Raw genomic sequence first — 27,206 nt, forward strand, 5'->3', positions numbered from 1 at the left:
CACGTCCTGTCCTTCCCAAACTCTCCTCTCCGCTCTTGCAGGGCCCTATCCTGCAGCTTCTTCCTCACTCCCAGCCTGGGTATTGCATCCATACACTTTTCCCCATCAAGTGGCTACATGACATGATTAAAGTGCCAATACAGTTAATTAATATGAAATGCACAAGCATTAGCTAACAACACATGCAAGAAAAATTAAACCAAAATGTAAACTATTTTCCTCTCTTACTCTCACCTACAGCTTATACTCTCCAAGTTCAGAAAATACAAAAAGCCAAGTATCATGCTCAGAGTGTTAACTGTACATGGGAATTATCCAAATTGTGCTTTGAAGAATTTTTTTTCCCTACAAAACCTAAAGCAGATGTTCTTATCTCATTTCAAAGCAAATTCAGTTTTGACTGCTGACCTGTGTCTACCTGGAACAACAGAACTGACTTCTGGGGACTCAGTTTGGGTTTACACTGGGGCTGTCACAGACTCATTACACACCTCAATTTTCTACATATACGCTGTGTATGTATTTGTAAAGATACAAGCAAATATTTATTTAACAACAGTATAATTCCAATCCTCTTGGTCTTTAAAGCAACAATCTGACACCACATCTTCTCCTGTGCTAAATGGCAAATATTAAATGCAATCTGGCTCAGCACATACCAGTGAGCTGCCTTTAAAAGTGTTCTTTCTATTTAATTAATTTTAATGCTATTAAAGTTAAATCGCTTTGGGACTAACTTCATTAAAGCAGAAGCTTTGTTAAAGCTAAAAGAACAAACCTTTCTACTCCTCAAACATGCTATTAGGATTACTAACGGACTTCCTCAGGAGAAAACTTTTAGCACAACTTTGCATCATTCCCCAAATGCTTCTTCCTTGGTTTTCCCCAACTTCCTCCCATTCACCAGTGCTGTGATGTTGCACAGCGTTTTTCTTATGCATTAAAACTTTGTGCCTAAAATTATTCTGGAGATAGTAACTTCCCTGGCAATCTGAACAGTTGAACTGCTCAGTTTGAGCTTTATTTGCAAACCCTCTTCTGGTTTGCATCCCCAGCTCCTGTGGTAGCTGTAGCCCAGATAAAAGGCTGTACATAACTCATGTTTATGAAGATGCAGCGTGAACACAACTGAGCTTTCACTGACTCCCACAGTGACCTAAATCAACTGTGAGAAGGTGTTTCTGTTTCATTCAGTGAAGGTTTAGCTCATTAAACTGTTTTCCTTCTCAGCATTGTTCATTTGGTTTGAACTGCATCGCTGTTAAATGCTCTTTAGCAGTTTAAAGGCTTTAAAGGAAAAGACTTATCAGTCTCTGTTTTTAACAGCACTAAATCTGCATTATTAGCTCATGCAGATAAGGGGATTTGAAAGCTCAGCTTGAAACCTCTCTCTTCTGTATTTATCTGACACTGCATAGCTCCAGTAGCTCAGCTGGAAATGTAGATCTATGAAGCTTTAAAGAGAGATTAAAGCCAAGAAAAGAAGTACTTTTCCCCCCTATAGCTGCTCTCACTTTCCCTTTTCCTGCTGTCTGAGGGAGTGCTGGGGGACAATGGCCAAAGATGGTTCCCAAAGCCCCTGAATGGGGACACTGTTGGTGGCAGCATTCATTCAAAGTAAGCTTCAGTGTATTGTCCTCCCCAATCAGCAGATCAGAATAGAGTGTGCTGGTGGCTGCCAAAAGGTTAGTCCTGCCGATGAAAGGGGCTTCCCATTATTCACTGTGCTGCAGAACTCCCCCTTTGTGCCCCCAGCCCATCAGTGCTCGGTGGAGGTCCGGATCTGCGGCTGGCTGCTCCCTCAAAATGAACAATTCATCCACGGCGAGCTCGCTGTGCCACTGGGCAGCCCCAAAGCCAAGGCTCCTTTATAAGGACAGCGGAGCTGGGCCGGGTTTTTGGCAGTGTCACATTTTAATGATATACCATCGTGACATCCCTGACCCACAGCTGACACTAATACTACACTCTTACTACCTTACCCTGGCCAGGGCATCGTGGGAGGTCCAAAGCCAAAATCAGCTAATGAAGCACACTGCATGCTGCAAACAAGTGTGCAATAAATATTGCAAAAGGTTTGCACAGGTTTCCCTCGTGCAAAGCATTAGAAAAGGAGAGGAAACTAATGGAGCCAAGAAAAAAATGAAATAAAAATCCCATACTGCTCTATGCAACAGAACCCAAGAGTATGCACTGAGACTGCACTGAGAGCAGATCCTGATCTTCCCCAGTCCCTGTTCCATAAATCAGGGATCTTTTATATATTTATATATATGTTACCTATCCATCCTTCCAAGTGCCCCCAGCATTTTTGAATGGTTTGAGCAGGTTTTGCAAAGTGATACCAAAGAAAGGCGATACTGGCTTTTTCCTGTTCACCCCTGGATCATCCCAAAGGTGATGGTAAATTCCTGTTTGGAGAAATTCCTGCTCAGCCCCCTGCTGGGGGAAAGGCAGTCTCTACTATTCCATCTACTGCCCTTACAGGACAGAAGCCCCACAGAGAGGAAGGAAACTTGAGAAAGAACACCACTGGGAAGGCATTTACACTCCACTGCAACATTTCAGAACCTTTCCCAGTGAATAGCTACATAGGGAAAAATGGCAATGAGGTATTTTCCAACACATAAACTGCTTTGTTCAGGAGTGTCTGTAACTCCCAGGCTCTTGCCAGAGAGAGCCCGAAGAGCAGAGAGCTGTGTGTGGACAGGGATCCCTTAGGGCCCTGCCTGCCCAGAGAGGTTGTGAGCAGGTGCCAGGCAGCAAAGCACAGCAGAGCATCCTGGGCAGGGCATCCCCATGACACCAGGCTCTCCTCTCCTCTCCTCTCCTCTCCTCTCCTCTCCTCTCCTCTCCTCTCCTCTCCTCTCCTCTCCTCTCCTCTCCTCTCCTCTCCTCTCCTCTCCTCTCCTCTCCTCTCCTCTCCTCTCCTCTCCTCTCCTCTCCTCTCCTCTCCTCTCCTCTCCTCTCCTCGGGCTGGGACCCCCACTCCTCGTTTTGGGGAAGGACAGAGGTGACACTGGCCAGGTGTCCCTTTCCCAGCCCCTGCTCCAGGGAACAGCAGCAGTGGTCCCACGCTCACTAGGGATCTCAAGAACTGGCACTGAACCCTGGCACGTGGCCAGGGGCTGCTGGACAGCAGGGCTGGGGGCAGGAGAAGAGCAGGAAACAAAGTGCTCGGGTTCTGTATTCTTTCCAGGCTCAGCAGTTGGCTTTAAGCTGCCCCCTGTGCATGGACTGCAGTGTGTGCCACGGCTGTTCTGAAGGGACATGTTAAAATTCTGTTTCTCAGGTGAACATGGAGCTGACTGAGAAATACCTGTTCACTCTGCCAACACACTGATACCCACACAGAAACATCCTTCTCTTAATCAAGAGAAAGATGTCCTTTTCCTGACTTTATAGTTAGGGCAGCTGTAAATTTCTGAGTATTTTTGGGACTCCTCTGCGCTGTACCACTCATCAGAGGACCCAGCTCTGTAATACCATTAGAGCCCCCACTATTAACACCAGGGGTGACTATATACAAGTGCTGTGCTGCTGCTGAGATGAACTGTCTGCTGTAGCAGCTGGTGTGGAGATTAAAGAACTCCAGCTCCGTGTGGACGGACCCACAAGTAGATGCTGAAAGACCTGGGTTTGTTCAGATTGCAAAAAATTGTCTGCCTGAGGACTCTGCTGCTTGCTTTATCTGTTTGGTAGTTACAGAGAGGAAAAAGCCAGAGTTTGCTCAGCAATGCATGCCAAAAGATCCAGGCCATAGACACAAACCACTAGGAGGAAAACTGTGGCTGGGTACTAGGGACAGAAAGTTTCACAGTAAGGGTAGTCAAACACAGCAATGTGTGGCACCATGCTGGAGCTGCTCAAAGCTCAGCTGGACGAGCTGCTGGAGCCAGCCCTGCTCTGAGCAGGGGGATGAATGAGGGACCTCCAGAGGTCACTTCCAACTGGAATTACTCTGGTATTCTGTAGCTGACGATGCACTTGAATGACAGCTTCAGTAGACTCCACACAGCCTAAAAATAAGCTAATCTACCTAAAACCTATTTAGAAAATAAGTGTGGCTTCTACTCTGCAATCCTGGTGACTTCAGAGTGGTTCCCTGAGATCAAAAATCTGGCTTTAAAGAATAAGTGTCATACAGTGATCTGTAATCAGCACTGTCTAGAAAACTCTGGCAAGCAGTAACCACTGTCAGGTGACAGAATACAACCCTCTACATTTCTGAGTGTGCCATTTGAAACATCTTTCACACGCTGCTCATGAACACAGATTGAAAGAGGCCAGGAAAGGCTAATACATACCTATCAAGTACATAGCCAAGAGCCTTATGCCGTATTCCTGAGTAAACCGATGGGCTTGTTTCCCAAGCAATTAAATTGGAAGCATCATGGAAAAGATGAATGTTTACCAAGTCAAAGGCACTATGACAAAAAAAGGGAAAAAAAAAAAAGATTCAGGATAAAAGAAAAAAAAACATTTGTTGCATCAGCAAAGCATTCAACACAGCACTTAGTGTATTCAGTCTTAAGTTACTTCAATATTTACTCACAAGAACTGTGCAGATTAAGCTACCATAATTAGAGAATTGTCAGAGACTGACAACAAGCCTACAGCTTACCCACAGGTAAGACTCCATCAAGTCTTTTGCAGAAAGGATGTATAACATGAAAATGAAAAGCCATTTGTCAGTTGCAATTCCAGAAATCTGGCAGTACCCTCTCACTAAAATGTTTTTAAAACCAAATTGAATGTGCAAACAACTTCTATTTTCAAAGCTGCAGCTAAGTGTGGAGTAGAACTGTGGCTTTGCACTAAACAACAGGTAAAGCTACTGAGAGGAGAATGTTGGGGACTGACATTAGGGACTAAATCCCATCACTGTGACTCTGCACCTGTCCCAGTGTGAAGAATGATGAGCCAGCAGCAGTCAGTGCACACAGCACCTCCAGGGAACCTGCTGCTCCTCTGGGGCCATGCCTGTGACACCACAGAAGCACATATTTGTTCAGGCCACAAAAGCCCCCTAAGCCCCCTAAGTCTACCTGCAGCCTGCCAGCAGTGCATGGACAGGCTCTGGCTGACACAGACATCAAGCAGAAACCCCAAGCTGTGCTCAGGGAACTTTCCCAGACCATGGCAGAGCTGGGAATGGACCTGGACACAGCAACAGTGGCAGTGGGAACAGGGAGAGCACGGGCAGACACACAGGTCACTCAGCACAAAGGGCTCTGCAGAGATCCTGGTGAAAATCTCTGGCTCCAGGGAACAGCACATCCTGTCCAGTGAACCCACACTGATGGGGAGAGTCCCACTAACCTTCTTACAAAAAGATAATGATAATGGAACTACAAAACACGACAGCTCAAGATATCCAGTCCTGTCGGTCTGAAGGACAAACAGAAAGAATCCCTGTAGCACAAGGAAGGTCCCACATCACCAGCTCACCCATGTGCAAAGCTATCTATACCCCACCCCATGTGTCTAAAACATGCCTGGCTCTTAAAATTTACTGGTGAGGGACTTTCCACCTGCAACTTCCTTGCCCTTAAACTCAGATTTTCATCATATTACCTATTTTCCTTCAAATTATAGTGATTGCTGCCCCTTCTGCAGGGCAACCAGTTTCCCTGCTGTGGTCAGCCGGAGTTTCTCACCCCCTACCTAAACATTTCACCACTCCTGACTCTCCTGTCCTGTTCCCAGCATACCTAGAGCACAGCACTCGAAGCCAAACAGAACACTATCACAGGCCTTGGCAGCACTCACAAAAACAATTTCTGTGCCTTCTCCCTTCGTGTCCTTCACAGGATCTACCTATTAACACATCTCAGGAAGATAATAATGATCCATATTCAATTCCTTCTCCCTTGATCCTTTTCTCCAGCAGGGGTAATGAGTCAGTTATTCCCAAAATAGTAGTGGTGCTTTTAAATTCTCCTCTCAAAGTGCAATGCTTTGCATTTTCCCTGTCATCTTCCAGTATTACTTCCTTGAGAACATCAAAACTATTCTGGTTGCTGATTCTGACCACTGATACACTTGCAAACATTCCCAAGGTTGGTGCCCTACCTAAATACTGTAAGTGCATTCTCTACTCCACTCTCCCTAGCAAATATGAACTATGTAAGTGAGCTATATTTAAAACTGTAATGCATTCAGTGACTTATCTTGCATCTGCTAAAACACTAACACTGACAACTACTGGAACAGAAGCAAACACCTTCACCTGATAGTCAGGATAGTAAAAAAACCCACAAAAATAAAAGTATATGTAATGATGGAGTTCTCTTTCATTTCCGCATAATGTGAAAACTCATGAGTTTCCTGGGATTCTTTAGTTCTTTGTCCACACTAAAGGTAAGTTAATGAAGAATAACGGATTTGAAGAATTTGGATTCACAGAGAAACTCAGCTATGGCAGAGCACTGATCACAGAGGAGGAAAAAGGACACTTCTCTGAAGTCTGTTAAGGTCACTTCTCTGGTTTTTTGGGAGCCCCCTGTTTGTGGCATGAGGTACATTCTGTAACAATATGTTCCAGGTAGGGAAAATGAACAGTTCTCCTCAAGGACTATCACAGAAGTACTAACAACAAGTGCCCGGGCTCTATTTTTATTGAGCTATTAGAATGTAGAAATGTATTGATCAAAAGTCCTGATTTATGAAATTGGTTTTCATTATTATGACAATGCACAGAACTTTGTTCATATACACAGAGACTGGGTACAAAAACTCATCACACCCTGAAGAGCCACATTATGCACTCAGACCTCCTCAGGTGTATTTTATAATCCCTTGTATTTTCCATGGTATTTCACTTTGATTCTTCAGAAATTGTTCATTGAAACTTATCCCTTCAATTTCCCCTTAGAAACATATGAGACCTTGTTGGAGCATGTGCAAATCATTGCAAATTATTCCAGACAGAACTACTATCATGGCTCAGCTCATGACAGACTGGGAGAAGCTGTGAGGTTCCTCATCCTCACTGTCCAACCTTGACACCCTTGACAGACACTCACCCAAACATCCAAGGGATGTCATTTTTTAATACTCCCACAAGAAAACATTACATCTAAATCTGTCTCTGAATAACTTTTTTTTTCCCTTGGAAAGGCCTAAAAATAAATTCATGTTGTTTTTTTTCAGCAGAAAGAAAATCCAAGAGGACAGAAGAGATAGAACCTAGGGAAGTCACGATACAAGAGCAAAGGAAGGATTACTATCGGATATTAATACCCACTTGTGCAATTGCCTAGTGTGGAATCACACCCCACACGTATGGATCTGAAAAAATGAACATGAACCTACATTGTCGCCCAACCGCCTGCCCAATTTCTGGGTCAGAGATCTGTAAAAGGAAAAAACCTGGGACATTTTCTGTTTTCACAGACTGTTTAATTAAATAAACATGCTTATGCCAACAAAGCCAGAACAGTGTTCAGTACTCAGAAGCCAGCCTAGATGAACATTCATGAGATTTCAAAATCAAACTTTCAACTATAAGGCATGAAACAACCTCACGAGGAAGGGAAAAGTCTTGACTGTTCATGTACACGTAGGTGACTGTAACATCAAACATAAGCAAGCAGTAAAGACCAGAACTAAGACTCTGTGGTAAAAAGGCAAGGTCAGATTTCCAGGCAGGCTCAGAGAAATCTGCAGGAGTGCCCATGGAAGAAGCTGTTTGCGCAGCCCAGGGGCGAGGGCTGCACCAGCCTGGCCGTGGTGCCTGGCCCAGGTGAGCAGCAGGGCTCAGGTGTCAGCTCCACCCTGGCCCTGCCACAGGCACCGAGCTGCGCCTGACCCAGAGCCCTGGGGCTGCACCCACGGGCCCCCAGTGCCACGTGTGAGCACCAACACCACTGCTGGTCAGCACCGCTGCAAGCCACTGAGCACCCGGCAGGTGATGAGTGACTGTGGACACCTGCTCTGTGACAGAGCAATCACATGGAAACACCTCCCTGAAACAGCAAACACACATAAACAAACATACATAAAACGCATGCAATCAGAAACAACTTAAAGATGCAACTTACCAATCAGTAATACACCATCTTGTTCGAATGAAACCTTTTCTGGACCACTTGCACTGAAAAATAAATGAATAAGAACCAATCACTTTAGCTAAAGACCACTGTGGAAGTGAAATGTAGCGACAGAACAAAACGGAGCAGAGCTCACCCATACATTATAACCAAGAAGCACTGAACACAAACTGAGGCACCTTTAAAACAGATATTGTCTTTTATAAATCCTGGAATTAATTATATTTTTGGTCCTGCAGCAGTTACAAAGTTACATGTCAAATTGATAAAAGCCCTGGCAGTTGTTTATAGATGAAAAATAACCAAATAGGAAAGCTTTCCAACTATATTTATGCCCAGCTTAAACCAGCAAATTCTTATTGCCTATGCACAAATGTTTTCTTTGCAATTTTACCTAAACTGTAAAATGTCATCAGAGATTTACATCAAATTAAAATGAATGAGATTTGCTAGAAAGCGATTTCTCTTGTTGAGCCAAGCCACCCAGTATTTCTATAAAAGTTAAGAATTTAAATAATGGTAAAAGATTCCATTAATCATAACCACACCATCGGCAAGGAAGCCACAATTCAGCTCGTGCCCATATGTGTCACTTACAACACAAAATGAGGTTTTTCAGCAGCACTGATGAACCACTGCCACAAACTACAACCTCCCATAAAAAGACATGATTCTGCATCCTGTTTATTCCCTGTTCCCAATGCATGTGTGCCTGGGCTAATGTGCTCTGGGAATGAATATTGCATCACACAGTTCTAAACAATGGTGCCAATGGTTCTGTAGCAAAAGACTGTGACTCCTTATTGTGAATAAATGGCTGGTCCCAGAAGAGCATCCCCAGTCAGAGGCCTTTTCAAATTGAACACTGCTGAGACAGTGAAGGGCCTCCAGAGACCAAACCAGGCTGTCTTAAAATGAATCACAGAATCACAGTCTGGCTTGGGTTGGAAGGGACCTTCACCTTGTTCCTCCGCCGCGGTCAGAGACACCTTCCAGGAGACAGTGTTGCTCCAAGCCCTGTCCATTCCAGTCTGCATCTTCTGGCACCCCTCAGTGGAAAGGGACCCACCTCCCTCCCCTCCTCCTTAGGCACAAGCACAGCAACTGCAGCCAAGACCAACCAGAAACACTGACATAAGAATTATATATTTGAATTATAATCTACTTTTTTGAAAATTTTTTTTAAGAGTGAAAAGTCAGCCTCTTCTGCAGGGGATGGTTGGCTGGAAAGCAAACACTCTGATCTTTCCTGGCAGGATCCATTGCTGAATCACAAACCCCACACTCCAGTAAGGTCTCCTCTGTGATGCTCATGAGGGCACACTTACGAGTGGAGATGTCAGCACTTATTCAAAAGGAAATCAATGAAAAAAAGTTGCATGCCAAAAGCATTCAAAATTGGCTCAAATTTAAACTTGATATAAAAAGGGGAGCTTTGTCATTTCCTTGTTAAATGTAACTACACAGAACTTAAAATCAAGTAGTCCTAGACTATGATGTGGTCCAATATAATGTTTTCAACCAAGCTGCCATTTATCATTTGCCATTTTCCTCTTCAGCAAAACAGCAAAGGTACTTCAAAAGATGCAACACCAAAACAGGCCCAACCAGAACATGTTGCTTAGAGTCATATTCAGCTGGGTTTTGAGCATCCCCAAGAACAGCGATGCCACAACCTGTCTGGGCCCATCTCCTGCTGTTTAACCTCCTGGTGGAAGCTTTTCCCAGATTAAATCAGATTTTCTCTTGCTAGAACTGCTGCCCCTGCACACCCCAGGGCAGCTGTCCTGGGAGCCTGTCCCTCCCTCCCCTCCCTGGGGACAGACAGGCTGTCTGCTGGGTCCTGCTCCAGCCAACTTCTCTGCTCTGCTCTGTTCTATTCTGTTCTGTTCTATTCTGTTCTGTTCTATTCTGCTCTGTTCTACTCTGCTCCGTTCTGTTCTGCTCTGCTCTGTTCTGTTCTATTCTGTTCTGTTCTATTCTGCTCTGTTCTATTCTGTTCTGCTCTGCTCTGCTCTGTTCTGCTTTGTTCTGTTCTATTCTGTTCTGTTCTGTTCTATTCTGCTCGGTTCTATTCTGTTCTGCTCTGCTCTGTTCTGCTCTGCTCTGTTCTGTTCTGCTCTGCTCCGTTCTGTTCTGCTCTGCTCTGTTCTGTTCTATTCTGTTCTGTTCTATTCTGCTCTGCTCTGCTCTGCTCTGTTCTGTTCTATTCTGTTCTGCTCTGCTCTGTTCTGTTCTGCTCTGCTCCGTTCTGCTCTGCTCTGCTCTATTCTGCTCTGCTCTGCTCTGTTCTGTTCTATTCTGCTCTGTTCTGTTCTGCTCTGTTCTGTTCTATTCTGCTCTGCTCTCTTCTGTTCTGCTCTTCTCTGCTCTGTTCTGTTTTGCTCTGTTCTGCTCTGTTCTATTCTGCTCTGTTTTGCTCTGTTCTGCTCTGCTCTGTTCTCCTGGTTCCCACATCCCAAACCAGGCACTGCAGACTTGACCTTGCTCAGGAGTGGCCCTGCAGTGCCCATGGATGGAAGAACCCCTGCTGGGACCCAGCCCACACTGGGATGCTGGTGGCCTTCTCTGCCACCCAAGTACGGTTCTGGATTATCTTCCAAACAGATCCCTTTAATATGAGCCAATAAAAAGCTATTTGCAAGACAATTTGTACTTTCTGACAGTGTAAAATACAGACTTTTCTACCAAAGCCTTCCTCACACACACCTGAGTACTGCTTTGAGGCCACTTTGCCACCAAGGCACTTTACCAAGGTGTAACTGGAGCTCTGACACCTCCCTGTCTGAAGCCCTCACCAAAAAAATATGGGTTTTAAAATCACAATTTTAAAACTGGTAGTTACATTCTGCCAGCTTTTCCTTTGTGAATAGAGTCCCTGAGGAGATTGTGCTGACCTTTTAAAACCCCCCAGAACCACCACCTACATAAATAACCCCTGCTACATCAGGGGAAAGGACCTCCAGGCAGCATTAACATGAAGAGAGAGGTTAGAGAGGGCTAATGTCAAAAAGCACTGTGAGCAATAACTAATGCACACAAACCATGATTGATAATGACCAGCACAGAGCCTTAATTCATCTTTTCTCCATCATTTTACTGAGGGGGACCATATCAAATTAAATAGTGACCCAGAAAGGGTTTATTCAACCATACAAAGCAGAGCATGAAGGAAAGACATATTAAAGTGGTGATGACTGCAGTGTAATTGCAGCTCTTTAAAGGAACACCAAAGCTCAGAGGGAAACCTGAAACTGGGATCAGCCAAATTCTGGCAGCAAGAGCAGGCAAGGCACTGAGCAATAGCCAGCATTGACCAGCCTTCCTTGGCAGGGTGAGAACTCCTCCTCCTCAGAGCCTTCCACAGGAGCCCACATCCCCTGCTCACTGCACTCAGTGTTTCACTGGACAGGAAACAGATTTCCATTATGGCAACTTGCCATAAAAACAGTGTACAATGTAGCTCCTACCTCAGAATTACTTCCTCTCTGCCCTTAGATCAGCTGCTTCAGTGACTATTTGAAGTCAGCAGCTCCAAAATGCTCTAGACTGAGTCATGCCAAAAAGCAACAAGTGCTGGGCAGAACCAGGAGGGTTTGGGCTTTTCACCTGGCCCAGAGCACAGGAGACCAGCAAGAGCCTCAGCTCACACTGGAAAAGGTGCCAGAGCTGAGGCTGAATAAAGCAGGAACACCTGTGCCTCTGTACTGTAAAATAACACTTGTTTCATCATGCAGCTGGTATATACCTCACCCTGCAAAATACCTTTAGTCACTCATAACTTGAACACATTTAATTCCTTTCACTTCAGGAAATAATTCACTTACCAATAACTTGTCTATTTAATATTAGGAATGCAGAAGTTAGAAGGTTTCAGGACTCCTAAAGCAGCCCAGGAGCTGGAGCTGACCAGCTCTGATATGCAGAGCCATCCTCAGCTTAGATACACACTGCAGCTGAACAACATACCTTTGAGATTTTTGGATTGTGTATGTGCTTTAGTATTTCTAAATGAAGGATTCAGAATGCAGGAAGTTTTGGAAACAATGTAAAGAAGAGCTATAGCTTGGGAAGGAGGAAAGAGAAATTTGCTTTTTATTGCAGATTTCAAATCAACAGTCTTTATTTTTACTTTAACAAATAGTCACTAGCTGCTACACAATCTGTAAGCTAGCATAAAACCAGGTGAAGATGACATAGGTCATCTTATGCTCTCAGAGAGTGATCTACATTTTAAAATAGGAAAAAAAAAAATCCTACTTCAGGTCCCAGAAAGGGGATACCACATCTTTCACCTTATATTATTAAGTCTCTTCTCAGATCCTCTGTTAATAGGATTCCTTTAGCCAGCAGATGGATTGTGAATACAGGCAGTTTCATCTACTAAAAGACAACATAAATCATAATTGAGAAAGGAGAGACCGCAGTAAGGTTATCACCATACAGCCTCCTCCATGAAAGGTTTGCATTAAAGCATTAGTGAAATTAATTCATCTTTCATAAGAGCTTTGAGCAGTATCTGTGATCTATGATAACAACCAATTTCTCACTATGAGAAAAAAAAATTACTCAGGCCTGATAGACTACACAAATCTGCTTTTTTTAAAATGGCCTAACATTATCTAGAGTGTTGCTCCCAGAGGCATCATTTGAGGTTTATGCCTTGCCAAGAGGACCCATAAATCAAGGCAGAAAGTTTTGTTAGTTTTATATGCAGTGGGCTGTAATTATTTTGAATTGCATTATGCCTCAATCACTGTAATTACTTTTAGATCATCCTTAAACAACTGCAATAAAAAGAAATCAGTCTTAAACCTTTTCTCACACAAAAAATTGCAGATGTGATATGAAAGGTCTGGCTAAAACACGTAAGAGCATGTCAGTGCAATGTTTGGGCACATATGCTGTTCATGCCTTCTGCTGGGTAAACCCAAATTTCCAAAATACACACTACTTTGTGGCCTTTTAATTGCTATTGCTATTACAAACATTTGTCTAGAGAGAAAACATGTGATAGCAAGATTAATTTTATAGAAATTATTATAGAAACATGCATATGAGAACCAAAACTATCTCCCTGTTGTTTTTCACTATTGCTGCATCTGTGTGCTTGAGACACTTTTTGGTCTCCAGTTCCAAAGAGAAACAGGGTAGTCTAAAAATCACTGCAGTTCTCTTCTGACTTTTCAAATCACATGAAAATACCCTGAGTTGGGACACGCCAGGTGTGTGCACACGAGGTGCAGAGCTGCAGTGCAGGTGAGCTGTTCTTCACATGCCTGCACACCTGCAGTGCCCCTTTCCTCTCCCTCTGTGCAGAGCTCAGCCTGTTCCACAGCTCTGGCTGCAGCAGCATGCCCAGAAACTGTGCCGGGGTAGGAACACAACTGAACTTTCAAGGTGCTTCAGAGATTTGTTCATTACTTAGTTGCATGTATTTGCAGATTTTCTCTTTTTCTGTTTGCTCCTCCTCCAGGCAAACACTGTCCCTGACAGTCAAACACAGAGGATTCTGCTTAGAGAGAGGTTTAAGCCCTGGAACCAAAGGGAGCAGAGTGAGGGTGTCACAGCTTCCAATGGCTGCTCCCCCAGTTCCAGACCCCACAGACCCCACAGCCCCCATCCAAAAGCAGCACAGGAGGGTGCACTGAGGAGGAGCTGCAGCTGCTCATGAATCTGGGAACCCCTGAGCACCCACAAGGAACAAGCACCATTTCTGCTCCACAAAACTGTGTGGGAGAGCCCCCAAAACCCAACCATTGCTCCAGGAGACTCTGAAGCATTGTTGGTACAGGACTGAACCAACACTGAATGAGCCACAGATTGGCCAGTCCCACCATGGAGCAACAGCAGCGATGGAAATACAGGAGAAAATCATCCTCCCTGGGTATCAGTGAGCAGTGCACAGCTTGTGCTGCTGCTGTGAGGCACAGAGAGAGCACTCAGGGTGCTGAGCACTGCTCTCTGCACTGCAGCCACCCTATAGCACTGCAGTCACCTTATAGAGCACTGCAGTTACCTTATACAGCACTGCAGCCACCTTATATAGCACTGCAGTCACCTTATAGAGCACTGCAGTCACCTTATACAGCACTGCAGTCACCTTATACAGCACTGCACACACCTTATACAGCACTGCAGTCACCTTATATAGAACTGCACACACCTTATATAGAACTTCACACATCTTATATAGAACTGCACACACCTTATATAGAACTTCACACACCTTATACAGCACTGCACACACCTTATACATCACTGCACACACCTTATACAGCACTGCAGTCACCTTATATAGAACTGCACACACCTTATACAGCACTGCACACACCTTATACAGCACTGCAGTCACCTTATACAGCACTGCAGTCACTCACTGCTGTAGCTCACTGTGACTGCAACAAGAACAAACACCTGAGCAGATGTCTCAAGTTCCCTCAATATCAAGTAACTCTTAACTTCAAAGAAGTATTTGAGATGCTTACTCAGAGTAAGTAAATGCTTTGCAAAATTATGTCAAAGGCACTTTTCCTTCCAGCACTGATATATAAAAATAAATAATCTAGTATCAATGTAATGAAAATGAAGAACCTTCACCCTCTCAATCCTGTAACTGTTTATGCAATACTCTGCCAAGCACATAAGCACTCTGTAAATATTTCTAAGTGTGTATATTTACAAATTCTAAATTAATTTTAGCAGTTTATTTAGTTCTTCCTTTTATTAAAGTAGTGACATGCCTGTTTGATCCACAAATGTTACAGGAGTTCAACAAATTTATTCACTTGGATCATTAAACACTCATGTTCTAGGTGTTTTTAAGAAATTAGAACTGAGAAAATTAAGGGAAACATCAAAGAAAAGAGAGCCTGCACTTGCATGTGCAATGCAGGAAACCCCTCAGCTCTGCTTGTGTTTCTGGATTTGACAAGACCATCAGTCTCAAAGCTGCAGCACCTCCCTTTTGTGCTGAGAACAAGCACAAAAGGGGGTCAAGGGCAGCCTTAGAGGCCAGCACCAGTGTGTGTTTGGGTCAGGCATCCCTTGCATCAGGGACAGATCCTCGGCCAGCCCTGGGTTCCAGGGACAGCTCCAGGGACAGCTCCAGGGACAGCTCCAGAGCCAGCCCTAGGGCTCCTGGGACAGCTCCTGGGACAGCTTCAGGGCCGGCCCTGGGTTCCTGGGACAGCTCCTGGGACAGCCCCGGGCTCCTGGGACAGCTCCGGGGACAGCTCTAGGAACAGCCCTGGGTTCCTGGGATAGCTCCAGGAACAGCCCTGGGCTTCAGGGATAGCTCCAGGGACAGCCCTGGGTTCCTGGGATAGCTCCAGGGACAGTCCTGCCATGGCACTGCAGCATCTCCTGGGCTTTACAGCCACAAATGAGTCTTTTCCTCACTGTCCTCACCCTCCACAAGGATTTCTTACTGGAATTTGGTACATCATGCCATGACTTAGAACATGTATTACAGGTGTCAAGAAACCGACGGACAAAATTCCAAGATTCCATTCTGCCCTTATCACTGAGAGGAGCTGCTCAAGAGTAGCCAGAGGAAATCAGAATCAAAGCTAGTATTTGGGAATGCTTCACAGCTCTGTACATACCTCAGGGAAATAATCCTGTGGAAACTTCTCTTTTTCCAGCATGGGTGTGCTTTCTAAAGTGTCAGAGTAGATTTCTTTCCCAGTAACCTTTTTATACTTCTTAGCTAGGAAGAAAGATAAGCCAAAATTAATATACATAACTTCGAACATGATGAGCATCTTCTCACTCTTATTGGCAAAGCAGAAGCATCTGCAAAACAGCTGGTAAATAACAGGATCTTATCAAAGACATGCAAGCACTGAACTGTTCTGAGGGAAAATAAACACCCCTGTTTCTATCAGACACCAAGAAGTTATACAGTTATGGTCTTGCCATTTCTACTATGCAGAGCCCTGTGAAGTGTTGGAGCTCTGAGCATGAGCCTGGTCTCTGCACACCCTTGCACTCAAATCCCACCTCAGCTGCTCTGACCCTGGAACCCCCAGGCTCCTTCAGATCAACCCTTTCTGGCCATCAGCACATGAGGCACGGGTTTTTCAGCAGGAATGGGCATTGGACTTGTACAAGAGACTCAGTGGTGATGCACATCACTTTCCAAAGTCTCTAATGAACAGTTTCATCATAGACAGAAATAACACAGACTCCTATGTATCTACTCAACTCATGAATGACAGGTTCTCCTTCTTGATCCACTTTATACTTGGTTCTCACCTGATGAGAGCCTATCTAAGGCAAGAACCTGACTTAGTTTAACTCCTCTGACACAGCTGATGTGCAGCTGCCATTATGCTGGACCTACTCAACTCGATTCAGTTTCAACTGGGAATGTATAAAAGAAAAACTCCAAGTATTATCAAGAGTCTCAAACTGTTCAGTCCTATTGGATATCTGAGGAAGCATTTACTGTAATGCAGCACTATGTCTTTGGGGGAAAAAAAAAAGTTATTATTCTTTATGTGCCAACCCCTCTGAGGCCTGGCTCCCACAGGACAAGTGAATATCCCGATAAACTGATCTGACATCATTCTGAGTAGATCATGGATGGATGTGCCTCTTTCAGCGAGTTTAACAGTGCCAGCAAAGAGATCCTGATGCCTTTTGAATTACAGAAAAGACCTGGCAGAACTGTAAGGACTGAAGGCACTGCTGGGAGAACTTTACTAACAGCTGGCAGAGGGAGGCCCCTCTCCATCCCTGCCATGGCACTGCCACCCCTGTGAGCCAGGGCTCGTGGGCAGGACTGAGCAGAGCACCAGGGCAGCACAGCCTGCTCCAAGTAACCCCAGGGCCACTCCACTGCTGACCAAGACTCAGCAGTGTAAAGTGCTGAACTAGATCCTTGCTGCAAATAGAAGTGGTTGACTGGAACAGGCCTAACCCCTCTCTCTTAGAGGACATCCCTTCAGAACAGACAGCTGGGCACTAGTTTAAAGGGCAAGCAAAGTTCTGGGTCTCTGACCACTGTGAAAACAGCCCAACAGATCTACACTGCAGCATATAATATGTGAAGCTGCAGGACAAAACTGTGCCTGTGTTAAAATGCAGGTATGTCTTCCTGAGATCTGAGAAGCAGCGACAATCTTTTTTTTCCAGTCTGTATTCAGTCACATCCAACTGTGCAGTGAATTTTGAAAAGCAACAGCAATGTTCCAGGAATACTGAATTGTGTATAAATGTCTGGTTTTTTACACGCTTTTGAGCAGAACCAGAATTTCATAATGATTTTTGTGCAGAGAATGTTTGTATCCATTTGGATTTTGCTTCTGATTTAAGAGCTTAATACACTGTGAAAATGTCAATAGTCATGAGAGAAGAGGCAAGTTTTACATTTCCCCTGAAAGATGGGAGTCTTTGGAGTCATATTTTACAAACCCTATGCTGGGAGATGGATTCTGCTCTGTTAGAAGAACAGCATGTGACTTACAACAGCAATTGACCCATTTCCTCAGAGTTTTATTAAGAGTTTTTTCCTTCTAAATGATGTTTGGGCCAAACCCATCCTTATAAGCATAGATGACATTCCAGTTGGCTCAGCTAAGGTTTTACCAAGCAAAACAAAACAGTGACCATTTAAAGCATTTCTTTTCTGGAACAAGCATCTGTTTATTGTTTTCCTGTGAATTGGTATCCTCTATACTTTTTTCTTCCATTTTCTCACTTTTGTAAAAATTCTTACACTTTTTTATAAAAGCGGTACAGTAGCAAATAAGCTGCCAACAAAGGACTAATAATGCAGAAAGCTCCTGTTTTCCTAAAGCAGCTGTCATTTGCCTGTCAGGTATTGCTGGAGCAAGACATCTCCTGTCTGTGACCATTGGGAGGGACCTTCAGGTGGAGTTTGGGGTGAACTGCTGCTGCTCCTCCAGTGCTGATGGGATGGAGCTGAGGGCTCAGGTGTGCTGAGACAGCTCCCACATCACTGGCAACAAAGGAATTTGCACAGCAGAATGAATCAACAGCCACACAGATTACAGCAAAGTGTCCCCCCGGGAGCCCCCCAGCTTCCCCCAGTGTCCCCATCCCATCCACACTTCATCCCTGAGCATCTGAGATCTGCTCCTGCCAGGGACAGAGCCCAGGTACAGCTCCCAGGAGCACCAACTCCCCTGTGGTTTGTCAGAAATAAAAATATCCGTCTGGGATATTACAGCTAAAATGTTGCTTCAGCACTGAAACCAGTGGTAACAGAAGATTTATGCTGGCTAAGTCTTGAATTGTACACACACAGAACTACTGTTCAAATATTTCAGGGCAGGAAGACCATGTACTCTCAATTACATGAGCAGAGAGAATCTGTCTGCTGAGAACAAAAAGAATTAATCTATATAATTATGACAATTAGTTCAGTCCACAGTCACTACCATTTCAACAGTGTCTCACATTAATGGGATGCTAGATGTAGTGTTAATGTGACTCAGCTCAGTGAGCTAAATGAAGCTCAGGATATTTTCATATTAAATAGATACACTTCTCAACTGAAATGACACAGTATTTAGTAATCTTTTCTATATTCATGAAAGCATTCAATAATTTTCTATGATATTTCTAATATTTAATATATATAGCCTAGCATTACTTTCAGACTTGTAAGACACAGCAAGACTTCCAACCTGAAGGATCACTGTGGGTTAAAACAGAGCCACCCTCCTGCTACCTGCTCTGCTCCCAAGTAATTCAAGCCATAAATCTACCTCAGCTGCTTTGCAAAATGACCATTACTGTTGGACAGTGAAGGTCTTGGTCCTGGATCTGATCTACATGGAAGAATCTTGTGGCCATTCAGAGTTCAGAAATGCTCAGGGATCACTGTGGACCCAAAGGTGCATGGCAGTGATTAATGCTCTGGTTTGCAGCCTGTGGCTGGTCCACTGACTTCTTCTAAAGGGTCTATAAAAGGTAAGAAAAGCAACACCTGTCACCAAGGGACTGCCTGCATTTTGCAGGAGTCTGCATAACATGGAAACACTGCCAGGCACCACAACCAGAAAAGAGGATGGAAAAGCTGCCTTGATGTACAAAGCCAATTGTCCATTAAAAGCATTTAATTCCTCTGCTTACCTTTAAAATCAAACTGGTAGATGTTTTTCAAAGATTCATGAAGAAAGTAAAAACTTCCTAGAGCCTGTAAAAAAACAAAAAAAAACCCCAACATGAATTATATACACTTTGGGTAACAAAACCCAAAAGAGCATCAGGCTTCCCAATTAGAAAAAAACCCTCAAACTCAAGAAATTAGGTATTAATAAATAAAATTACTGATGTTTACATTTTCTAAGATTTATAAAAATATTAATTTATTTTGCTGCTTCTCTGAAATGTCATCAGTCATTATAAAGATGATCTCTAACAGCTTCCTGACCACAATAAGGGTACTGCCAGGTGTACATTTAAACACTAAACAGATGTGATTGGTGACACAGACAGATGCCTTTCTGAGCCCCAAAAACAGACCCTTTCTTATAACTTTTATAAACAATTCTGTTATAAAAACCTGACAACTTCTTCCTCACTTTCAAAGCAAACCCATACCTTTTAGAACATGTGGTACAAGAAACGAGGGCAATTTTCAAGTTCTCTAACTTGCACCTAAAGCCTCTGCAGAAGAGGCTCCACCACCTCCCAACACAGCCTGACGTGGCTCATCCCTACCCTGAAATGAAACAATTCCTCCAGAGGAACATCCCCCCTTGCCTTCCTGCTCCAGGCTCCTCTCCAGGTGCCCCTTCTCCCGTGCCCTGCAGGGCTGCCCTCCCCTGGGCTCACAGGGGTCCCTCCTGTCCCGTCTGGTGTCACAGGGGACACACAGAGGGACCACTTTGCTGCTGGCTTTGTCCTGTCCACAGACATGTCATTTACTGCTTTTCCCCAGCTAATTCCAGGAGAATTACATATTAGAAGAGAGCAAATCAAGTAAAAAAGAAAAAAAAAAATAACCAGGGCAAATAGATTTTATGGTGTAATATTTAAAAGAAAAAAAATGAAAAGGATGACTTGATGAGCTTTTAGATATACCTGATGCACCCAACAGGAACTGAGAAAAACCCAGCCTGTTACTGGATAAACTCTTACTAAGAAGAATAAAAGAAGCAACACATGATCCAAACAGGATGATTTAATTTCATTGCATCTCCTCTCCAACAACAAAGCCTCTCCCAGCACAGCAGGGCTTGGCTGGTGGCTGCTGCATTATTAATGAATGCTGCGCATCCAGAGATCAGACATTTGCTGATTTGTCAAAAGCACAACCAGGAGGTCCTGCCCATCTCCTTGGCATACTGGTCCATCCAACAGAAAACAGTGCCACATGTTTAACTGATGAGTACATGTCCCTGTGACCCAGGCAGATTCCTTTGGGTTTCTTTTTTATAACATGGAGGAGGTGAACAATGAACTGCAGGAGACATCCCTGTGAAGGATTCAAGGTTAAGTGTGCTGCAAGCAGGACACATGGCGAGGAGAGAATAAATCCTGATGCAGGACAAAAACACTGCCACCTGATATTCCCATCTGGCCCATCTGTTTCTTCAATGTGTAGGGCAAAATCTGACATATATAAAGGTAACATTTTGCTATATAATAATATTCTTTAAGAACTCAGTATAAGGATACAGCTTTTTTTTCCTTACGTGGCCTTCAGACGAAAAAGAAAGGAGCCTTGGCAAGCATCTGAAAAGCATCATCCCAAATGCCTCAAGTCTGAAAAATTTAAAAGCAAATGGAAAAGGGATCCTGGAACAGAAATCCTAGGCTATGTCAGTAACACATGGTGATCCAGCCAACCTGTAGCATCTCAGTGATGTACAGTGAGCTTTTCCTTTCTGCCCACAGGGCAGGCAGCAGAACCACGCTGGCAAAGGAGCCTGGAGTCTCCAGCCCCAGCCCTGTCCCATGCAGGGTCTCAGGGCATTGCCCAGGAGACTCAGAACTCGCCTGAGCTGGAGCCTGCCTCCCTCTGAGCCGCTGCTCCTGTCCCTCACCACCTTCCTGGCAACCTCCTGCCTTCATTCTCACTGGATTTCCCCATGCTGAGATGGAAATCTATGGATAAGTAAAAAAAAAGTATTTGGAAATAGTGACCGATCCAAATCAGGTGCAACAAATAATGTTAAAAACAGGTAACCATTTAAATCTAGGTGACAGAATTGTGAACTCTGAAGCTTCTCTGTGTAGCACATCAACAAGTAAACCAAGAAAGAACAAATGCTCTAAACCCTGCCTCACTTAGGGCGTCATAACTCTATTAAAAACAGTACTGCCATGCATGCTTAAGCTACAACTTAATTTCTGAGTGTCACAATTTGCTCATTGCTTGACTTTGTACAGTTTTAATCTCATTTTTAAAAACTAATTTTTAAGACTTATGCAACAGAGGTTCGTTTGATAGTCTACACTTGTGGCACTGAGTATCAACTACTCGTGCACAATGGATCTGTGACAGTGATGAAATAACTGTCAAGTTCCAGGAGCTGATACCACTAACATTCAGACTGGCTGGGACTGTGCAATTCCAAACACCCCACTAAAAAGAATCAAAACTATAATGGAATGGAAATTACAGCTATCGCTATCTTCTGCATTATTACAGACTTAATCAGGCTTAGGTACATAAATGTAAACTTGTAAAGGTGATGGAATGCACTAATAACTCCCTGTCCTAACACAATGAAATATATTTTAAAAACCTTCCAGAGCCTAGGCAATAGACCCTTTTGTTAAGGCGATTATGTTAATTAAATTTATTTCTTGTAAAATGTCAGTTTAACAATGAAGTTAAATGAGATTAATTTAAAATCTAAGAGCTTTGCTTTATTTTCTTATTTACAATTTCAGTCTCCTTTGAAAAAAAGCAGTACTGGTGCAAACAGCAGCAGCAGCACATACAATAGCTAAGTGATACAACACAGGAACACATTATAGATTATAAACCACCCAAACATCTTAACTTTTAAACATCTCAAACATAAGGAAATAAAGCTATTTGTTCCACTTGAAAGGTTGCTGAGATGGATGACTTCTGCTGCTAGGAGTAATTTTCCACACCACCTGTAAATAGGTGTTTCTACTCAAAGGGAAGCTCAGCAGTGATGCCGTCACTGTCCCTCCCCTCCTCAGTCCCAGCGACATCAGTGCCTCACCACAGCACACCTGAAACCTTGCAGCCCACTTCACCACAGCCCTTCTAGAGCAGAACCCTGGAAAATTAACACCTGGAAAATAAGGACATCCCCACGCATCAGGGACGATGCACCTCCTGCACTGTGCCCCTCCAGACAGAGCTGCACTCCCCCCTGAACACACCAGCCTGCAGGAGCTCATCTCCAGCACCCAGAGCACCCCAGTTTCTGAGCTCAGGGCTCACACACAACACCTGCCCCCTGCATGGAGCACTGCTGCCCCAAGGCTTGCCCAGGGGATGGCACAGGCTCTGCTGCCCCAGTGTCTCACTGCAGTGAATGCAGGCAGTAGCCACAGCTTCTCTGCTGGATTTTCCAAGCAGTCTGCAAACACACACCAGTGGGGAATTCTACTTCAGTGGCCTTAGGGCAGAGGGATGAATGGATGGCTCCCAGTTAGGCTCAGATCAGAAAGTTCCCAACTCATGAGGCCAACCTGGCAGCCCCTGGGTCTGCAACTGAACCAAGGTCATTGTACTCAGTACCACCAGAAGATTCTAGAGCAGCCCAACCTATGCTTCAGGGACACAGGGACAGCATGTGTTATTCCCAGGACTCACCAGCCAGGTGAACTGGGCAGGAATTGTTCCCTGGCAGGGTGGGCAGGCCCTGGCACAGGGTGGAATTCCCAGATTTGCTGTGGCTGCCCCTGGATCCCTGGCAATGCCCAAGGCCAGGTTGGACATTGGGGTTGGAGCACCTGGGACAGTGGGAGGTGTCCCTGCCATGGCAGGGGTGGCACTGGGTGGGATCTGAGCTCCCTTCCAGCCCAAACCATGATTCTATAAATCCTTGATTATCCCCACTGATAAAGTCAGGAGCTGTCAGGTCAGAAAGGACTTCATCAGAGTCTAATGTGCCCAGTTATGCCCAGAAGTACAGGAACACTTCAGAGCAACACCCTGGCCATGAGGAAATACCACACAGGCACTGCCAGTAACTCAGTGCCAAGACAGAAAGTCAGGTGGCACAGCCATGAACAAAACTCACTTGTAGCTTGGCCAAGTCCTTAAGAAACACACAAGATGGTAGAACAGATTTTTCTGCTGTCCCCTGTTCACTAAAACCAACAGCTTGGCTTTAACAGCCCTGAAATCAGTCGGAGCAGCACCCAAGATCCTGCAGGCACAGCATGGACAATTCCCTCTGTAAACTGCCAGGAGCTCCTTTGCTATCAGGGTCACTACCTGCAGGGTACACAGACAAACACATCCTGCCTTTTGTGAGAATGGCCCTTATGGAAACGCTCCGGAGCTCGGGGAAAGGCCAGCCATGTTATCTCAGGCAGTGCTGCTGTTAACTGAAAGCTTTTTCCGGGCTGCCAGAAGGACATGGCTGTTCCTCCCAGGTGTGCGTCACACCTGTACTGCACCAGAGACACACAGCAACACCTGACTTCAGGTGAGCACGTTCCGCAGAAGAGCTTCACATCCCCCCAGAAATGGATTACGGAGAAAAAAACAGGCACCTTCTCCCTGTTAGCAGACTGAAGTTGAACATTCACTGCATTTAATTAAGATCCAGAATGATACTCATTAGAGATTTCCTTCATTATTCCATACAGAAAAGACTCATCTGGGAAAACTAGTGCTGATGGCAAGAGAAACAATTGGTTCTGATGGATTGGACATCCAGCATTATTAAAAGCACTATTCCTTTAATTACACAGAAATTTTGCCACAAAAATTTGAAGATTTGAATAGCTATATGTTTTTTTAAACAGTTAATTGGCATAATTTCTTTTTAAAGCCCACCATTTAAAATATGGGTACTTAATGCAAAAAGGAAACAGATTAATAAAAGTTTAATTGCTGTACAGAGTAAACATTTACTGCACTACCTCACTAAATGTGACAGTTAATATATAAAGATTGCTTTAAATATATTTAAAATAAATTGCCAATGATGACACAGAAACTGTAATTCATGTAGTCATAAAATCCATAATTAGCTTTAATGAATATTTAAAGTCAAAGTTCAGCCCAACTTTTTCAATGTTTAACCTCCTATATCAATATAGTTCAAGGAATTCATTTATCATGGAACATGACAATGTCTGAATATGAATTAGCACGAGCACTGCTGACAGGAAGCCCTTATCTCCTACCAGCCTTTTTGGCTCTGCTGAATGTCAACAGTGAGTTTGGCACGCCTGACTCTATTGATTGCCCGCCTGCTTTGCTACCAACAATTAAAAAAGTATTTCACATGTTTATAAACCCGAACATCAAGAGCAGCATTAGTTTCCCATTAGCCAGATGGAGTCTGTGAGCGGCCACCTCTCAGTCAGGGCCAGCCCAGCACTGGTGGCTGCTGCCACCCAGACAGGCTGACAGCAATGTCACACTGGAGCTGCAATCAATTCTGTCCCAGTCTGGGCTCATCCACGTCCCAGTGATGCTTACAAGACTTCAAACAAAAACCCAAACTGGGACAAAGTGGGGCCTGGACCAGCACAGTGGCTGCCTTTGCCCAGGGGCTGCTCGCCACCAGCCCAGCAGGGCTGTGGGTGCCCTCCTGCCCCAGGGACTGGGGGTACCTGACACAACCTCAGCTGATGGGGCACTGCTCTGTAGGGTACCCTGACACAGGTACAGCCACATGACAACAGCTCTGGAATTCTGCTGAGAAACAGATCATAGCTACCTTGGATCCTTGTGGCTATTTGGACACACTTTGTGAAAACACCTGCCCTTAGTTTGCCATAAAATGTTGGTTTTGATACAACTGCCACTTTCCCAAAATCAAAGGAAGGGCAGGCTGCAGTACAGGCTGGATCCAGCACATCTGAACAGGGACACCCACGAGGCTTGGTACCGTTCCTGCTGCGGTTCTGTGCACACTCAATCCACAGCCACATTAACACCAACCGTCTAATACCCATTCAAGGTTAAAAAAACAGGCTGGGTACACTGTTCGACTCATTATAAAGTACTCTATCACTTCTTATTTGCAAACAAATTAGGTGTCCAGCAATTTATCATTTCCTGAATTAGACTTATCAGCTAAAGCACATACAATCAAAGTGCCATTGAGCCAGCCTGGACAGCCCTGCTCCACCTGAAGCACAGACAGACGGAGCCCGATCCAAGCATTCCAAACAATTCCACCCCACTCCTGCAGCTCTGCATTGCAAACACACCTATCAACCTCACTGCAACAGCATTTGAATAATTACACCTTTAATAAAGTGTCCAGTGAGTGGGCTCCAAATACTCACTGACAAACTTCAGAAACTCTCTCAAATTTCTTTGTCTATATTAAAAACACCTGTTCAGCTCCACATGAGATTTTCATTAAACCAACTGGAACTGTCCACTCAGAAGGAATAAAACCATGGCAGGAGTGGCACTGCAGATTCTCTTGCTCCATAAAACCTAAGCCAATATTATGCATCATAATCTAAACATGCAATGTCCATAAATACATGTGTTTTATTTGTAATACCCATGTTGTGAAGAAGGCACCTGCAGATGTATCTTAGCAGTGTGTCCAGTGCCCACTTCCCAGTTAAATCAATTTTGTTGGGGCATTAGAGACTTCTGGAAGCAGCAGGTGCGGCTGGTGGGGATAAAAATGGGTGTCCAGTTCTAGGAGTCCCTAAATCCTGGGAATTTCTTGACTGTATTAGATCCGTACCTCCAAATATCCTTCTGCATTTCTAAAATAACTTCCACATATTGGTTTTGTCTTTAGAAGTTTTCCCGCCTTAAAAAATTCTCATTTATTTGTAATCCACATATTTCATGGATGTTTCAGCCCGATTCTTCCAGCTGTACACCTGCACTCAGGCTGCTCTGTGCTCACCCCACTCTGCCGTGTCCCCAGCCTCGGAGAGCTGCCACAACACTCACGGTGCTGCCCAGACATCCCTGACTCCTCTTAGTGCCACAGTCTCTGCTGGCAGCTGGCATGGAGCACCAGCAGAAATAACATCCTGTAACATCCAGCACTGCTTCCTCACTCTGCCTTCTTTTCTTCAGAGCAGCCCTTTCTCAAGTGTGAGACCAGTAACACTAGAACTATTAAGGGGGGATAATCACTACGATTTTACCACTAAAAAAATACAAATAATTAAAAAAATAAATCCCTTTTTATTTGTTTTGCTTTTATAATAGTAGAGTTAAATATAATTGAGGAGACAACAGGTCTGTAAATGTTTGTACATAGCTTTATATAATGTACTGTTTATTTTTAGTCTCTTTCACAAGATTTTGGTATATTCAGATGGGTTTACCTGTTTAGGTTTCATTTAAAGTTGAGACTTGTCTACCCGGCAGACTGGAGGAAGTATTTTAAAAATCCTACGATAACTAAATCCCAAGTAATTTAAATGCTTAATCAAGAGAGCATCATAAAAAAGAACCTGCTTGCAGTCCTGGTCATTACAGATACCTCAGAAAGGTCTCTGCTAGCAGCAACCAGCATGGCACATTTTCTGGAACAAAAAATGTAGCCCTAGGAGCTTTCATTTTCCTATTCTGAAGATTAATAGAAAAATGAGGGACCTTCAGCTAACATAATCCACCTCTATCACCTCTTAGTAATTATTTTACGGCAAGTGATTATTTGGGACCAGTTAATTTAAGAAGAGAAAAATTAACGAACAAAACCTCTGAGCTTTATATAAACACGTCCAGTGAGTAAATGAGTAACCTAATGCATGAACAAAGAATATTTAATGCCACTTTTGATACTGACACATTTCACAAGAACATTTCCTCTTTTAATTACAAATCAATTAAATTTAAAAAAATATCAGACAGAGGTTCTTTTTCTGAAAACCAAGATTACTGACAGACCTAGGAACCAACCCAAGCTAAAGGAAGTGTGTGTGTGCTGAGCACTTATAAAAAGCACCACTTATCAATATTCCTGAAGGCAAAGTAGAGCCTTCACAAAGTCATTAATCACGCTGTTATTTAATATT

At 44.0% G+C, this 27,206-nt stretch overlaps 1 protein-coding gene across 2 annotated transcripts in view; it reads right to left on the reverse strand.

Annotated features, from left to right (window-relative positions):
* The window catches only part of INPP5A (inositol polyphosphate-5-phosphatase A), a 176,942-nt gene that overhangs the window by 68,206 nt on the left and 81,530 nt on the right, over window positions 1–27,206 (reverse strand). For both annotated transcript variants that reach the window (XM_062496501.1, XM_062496500.1), the window contains exons 5-8: window positions 19,161–19,224; window positions 15,662–15,765; window positions 8,046–8,098; window positions 4,308–4,427 (exon numbers count right to left, since the gene is read on the reverse strand). In XM_062496501.1, coding sequence (XP_062352485.1) covers window positions 4,308–4,427; window positions 8,046–8,098; window positions 15,662–15,765; window positions 19,161–19,224 — 341 coding nt within the window. The remainder of the gene's footprint in view (window positions 1–4,307; window positions 4,428–8,045; window positions 8,099–15,661; window positions 15,766–19,160; window positions 19,225–27,206) is intronic.

Source organism: Cinclus cinclus, chromosome 7, assembly GCF_963662255.1.
Source record: "Cinclus cinclus chromosome 7, bCinCin1.1, whole genome shotgun sequence".
Taxonomy (NCBI): Eukaryota; Metazoa; Chordata; class Aves; order Passeriformes; family Cinclidae; genus Cinclus; species Cinclus cinclus.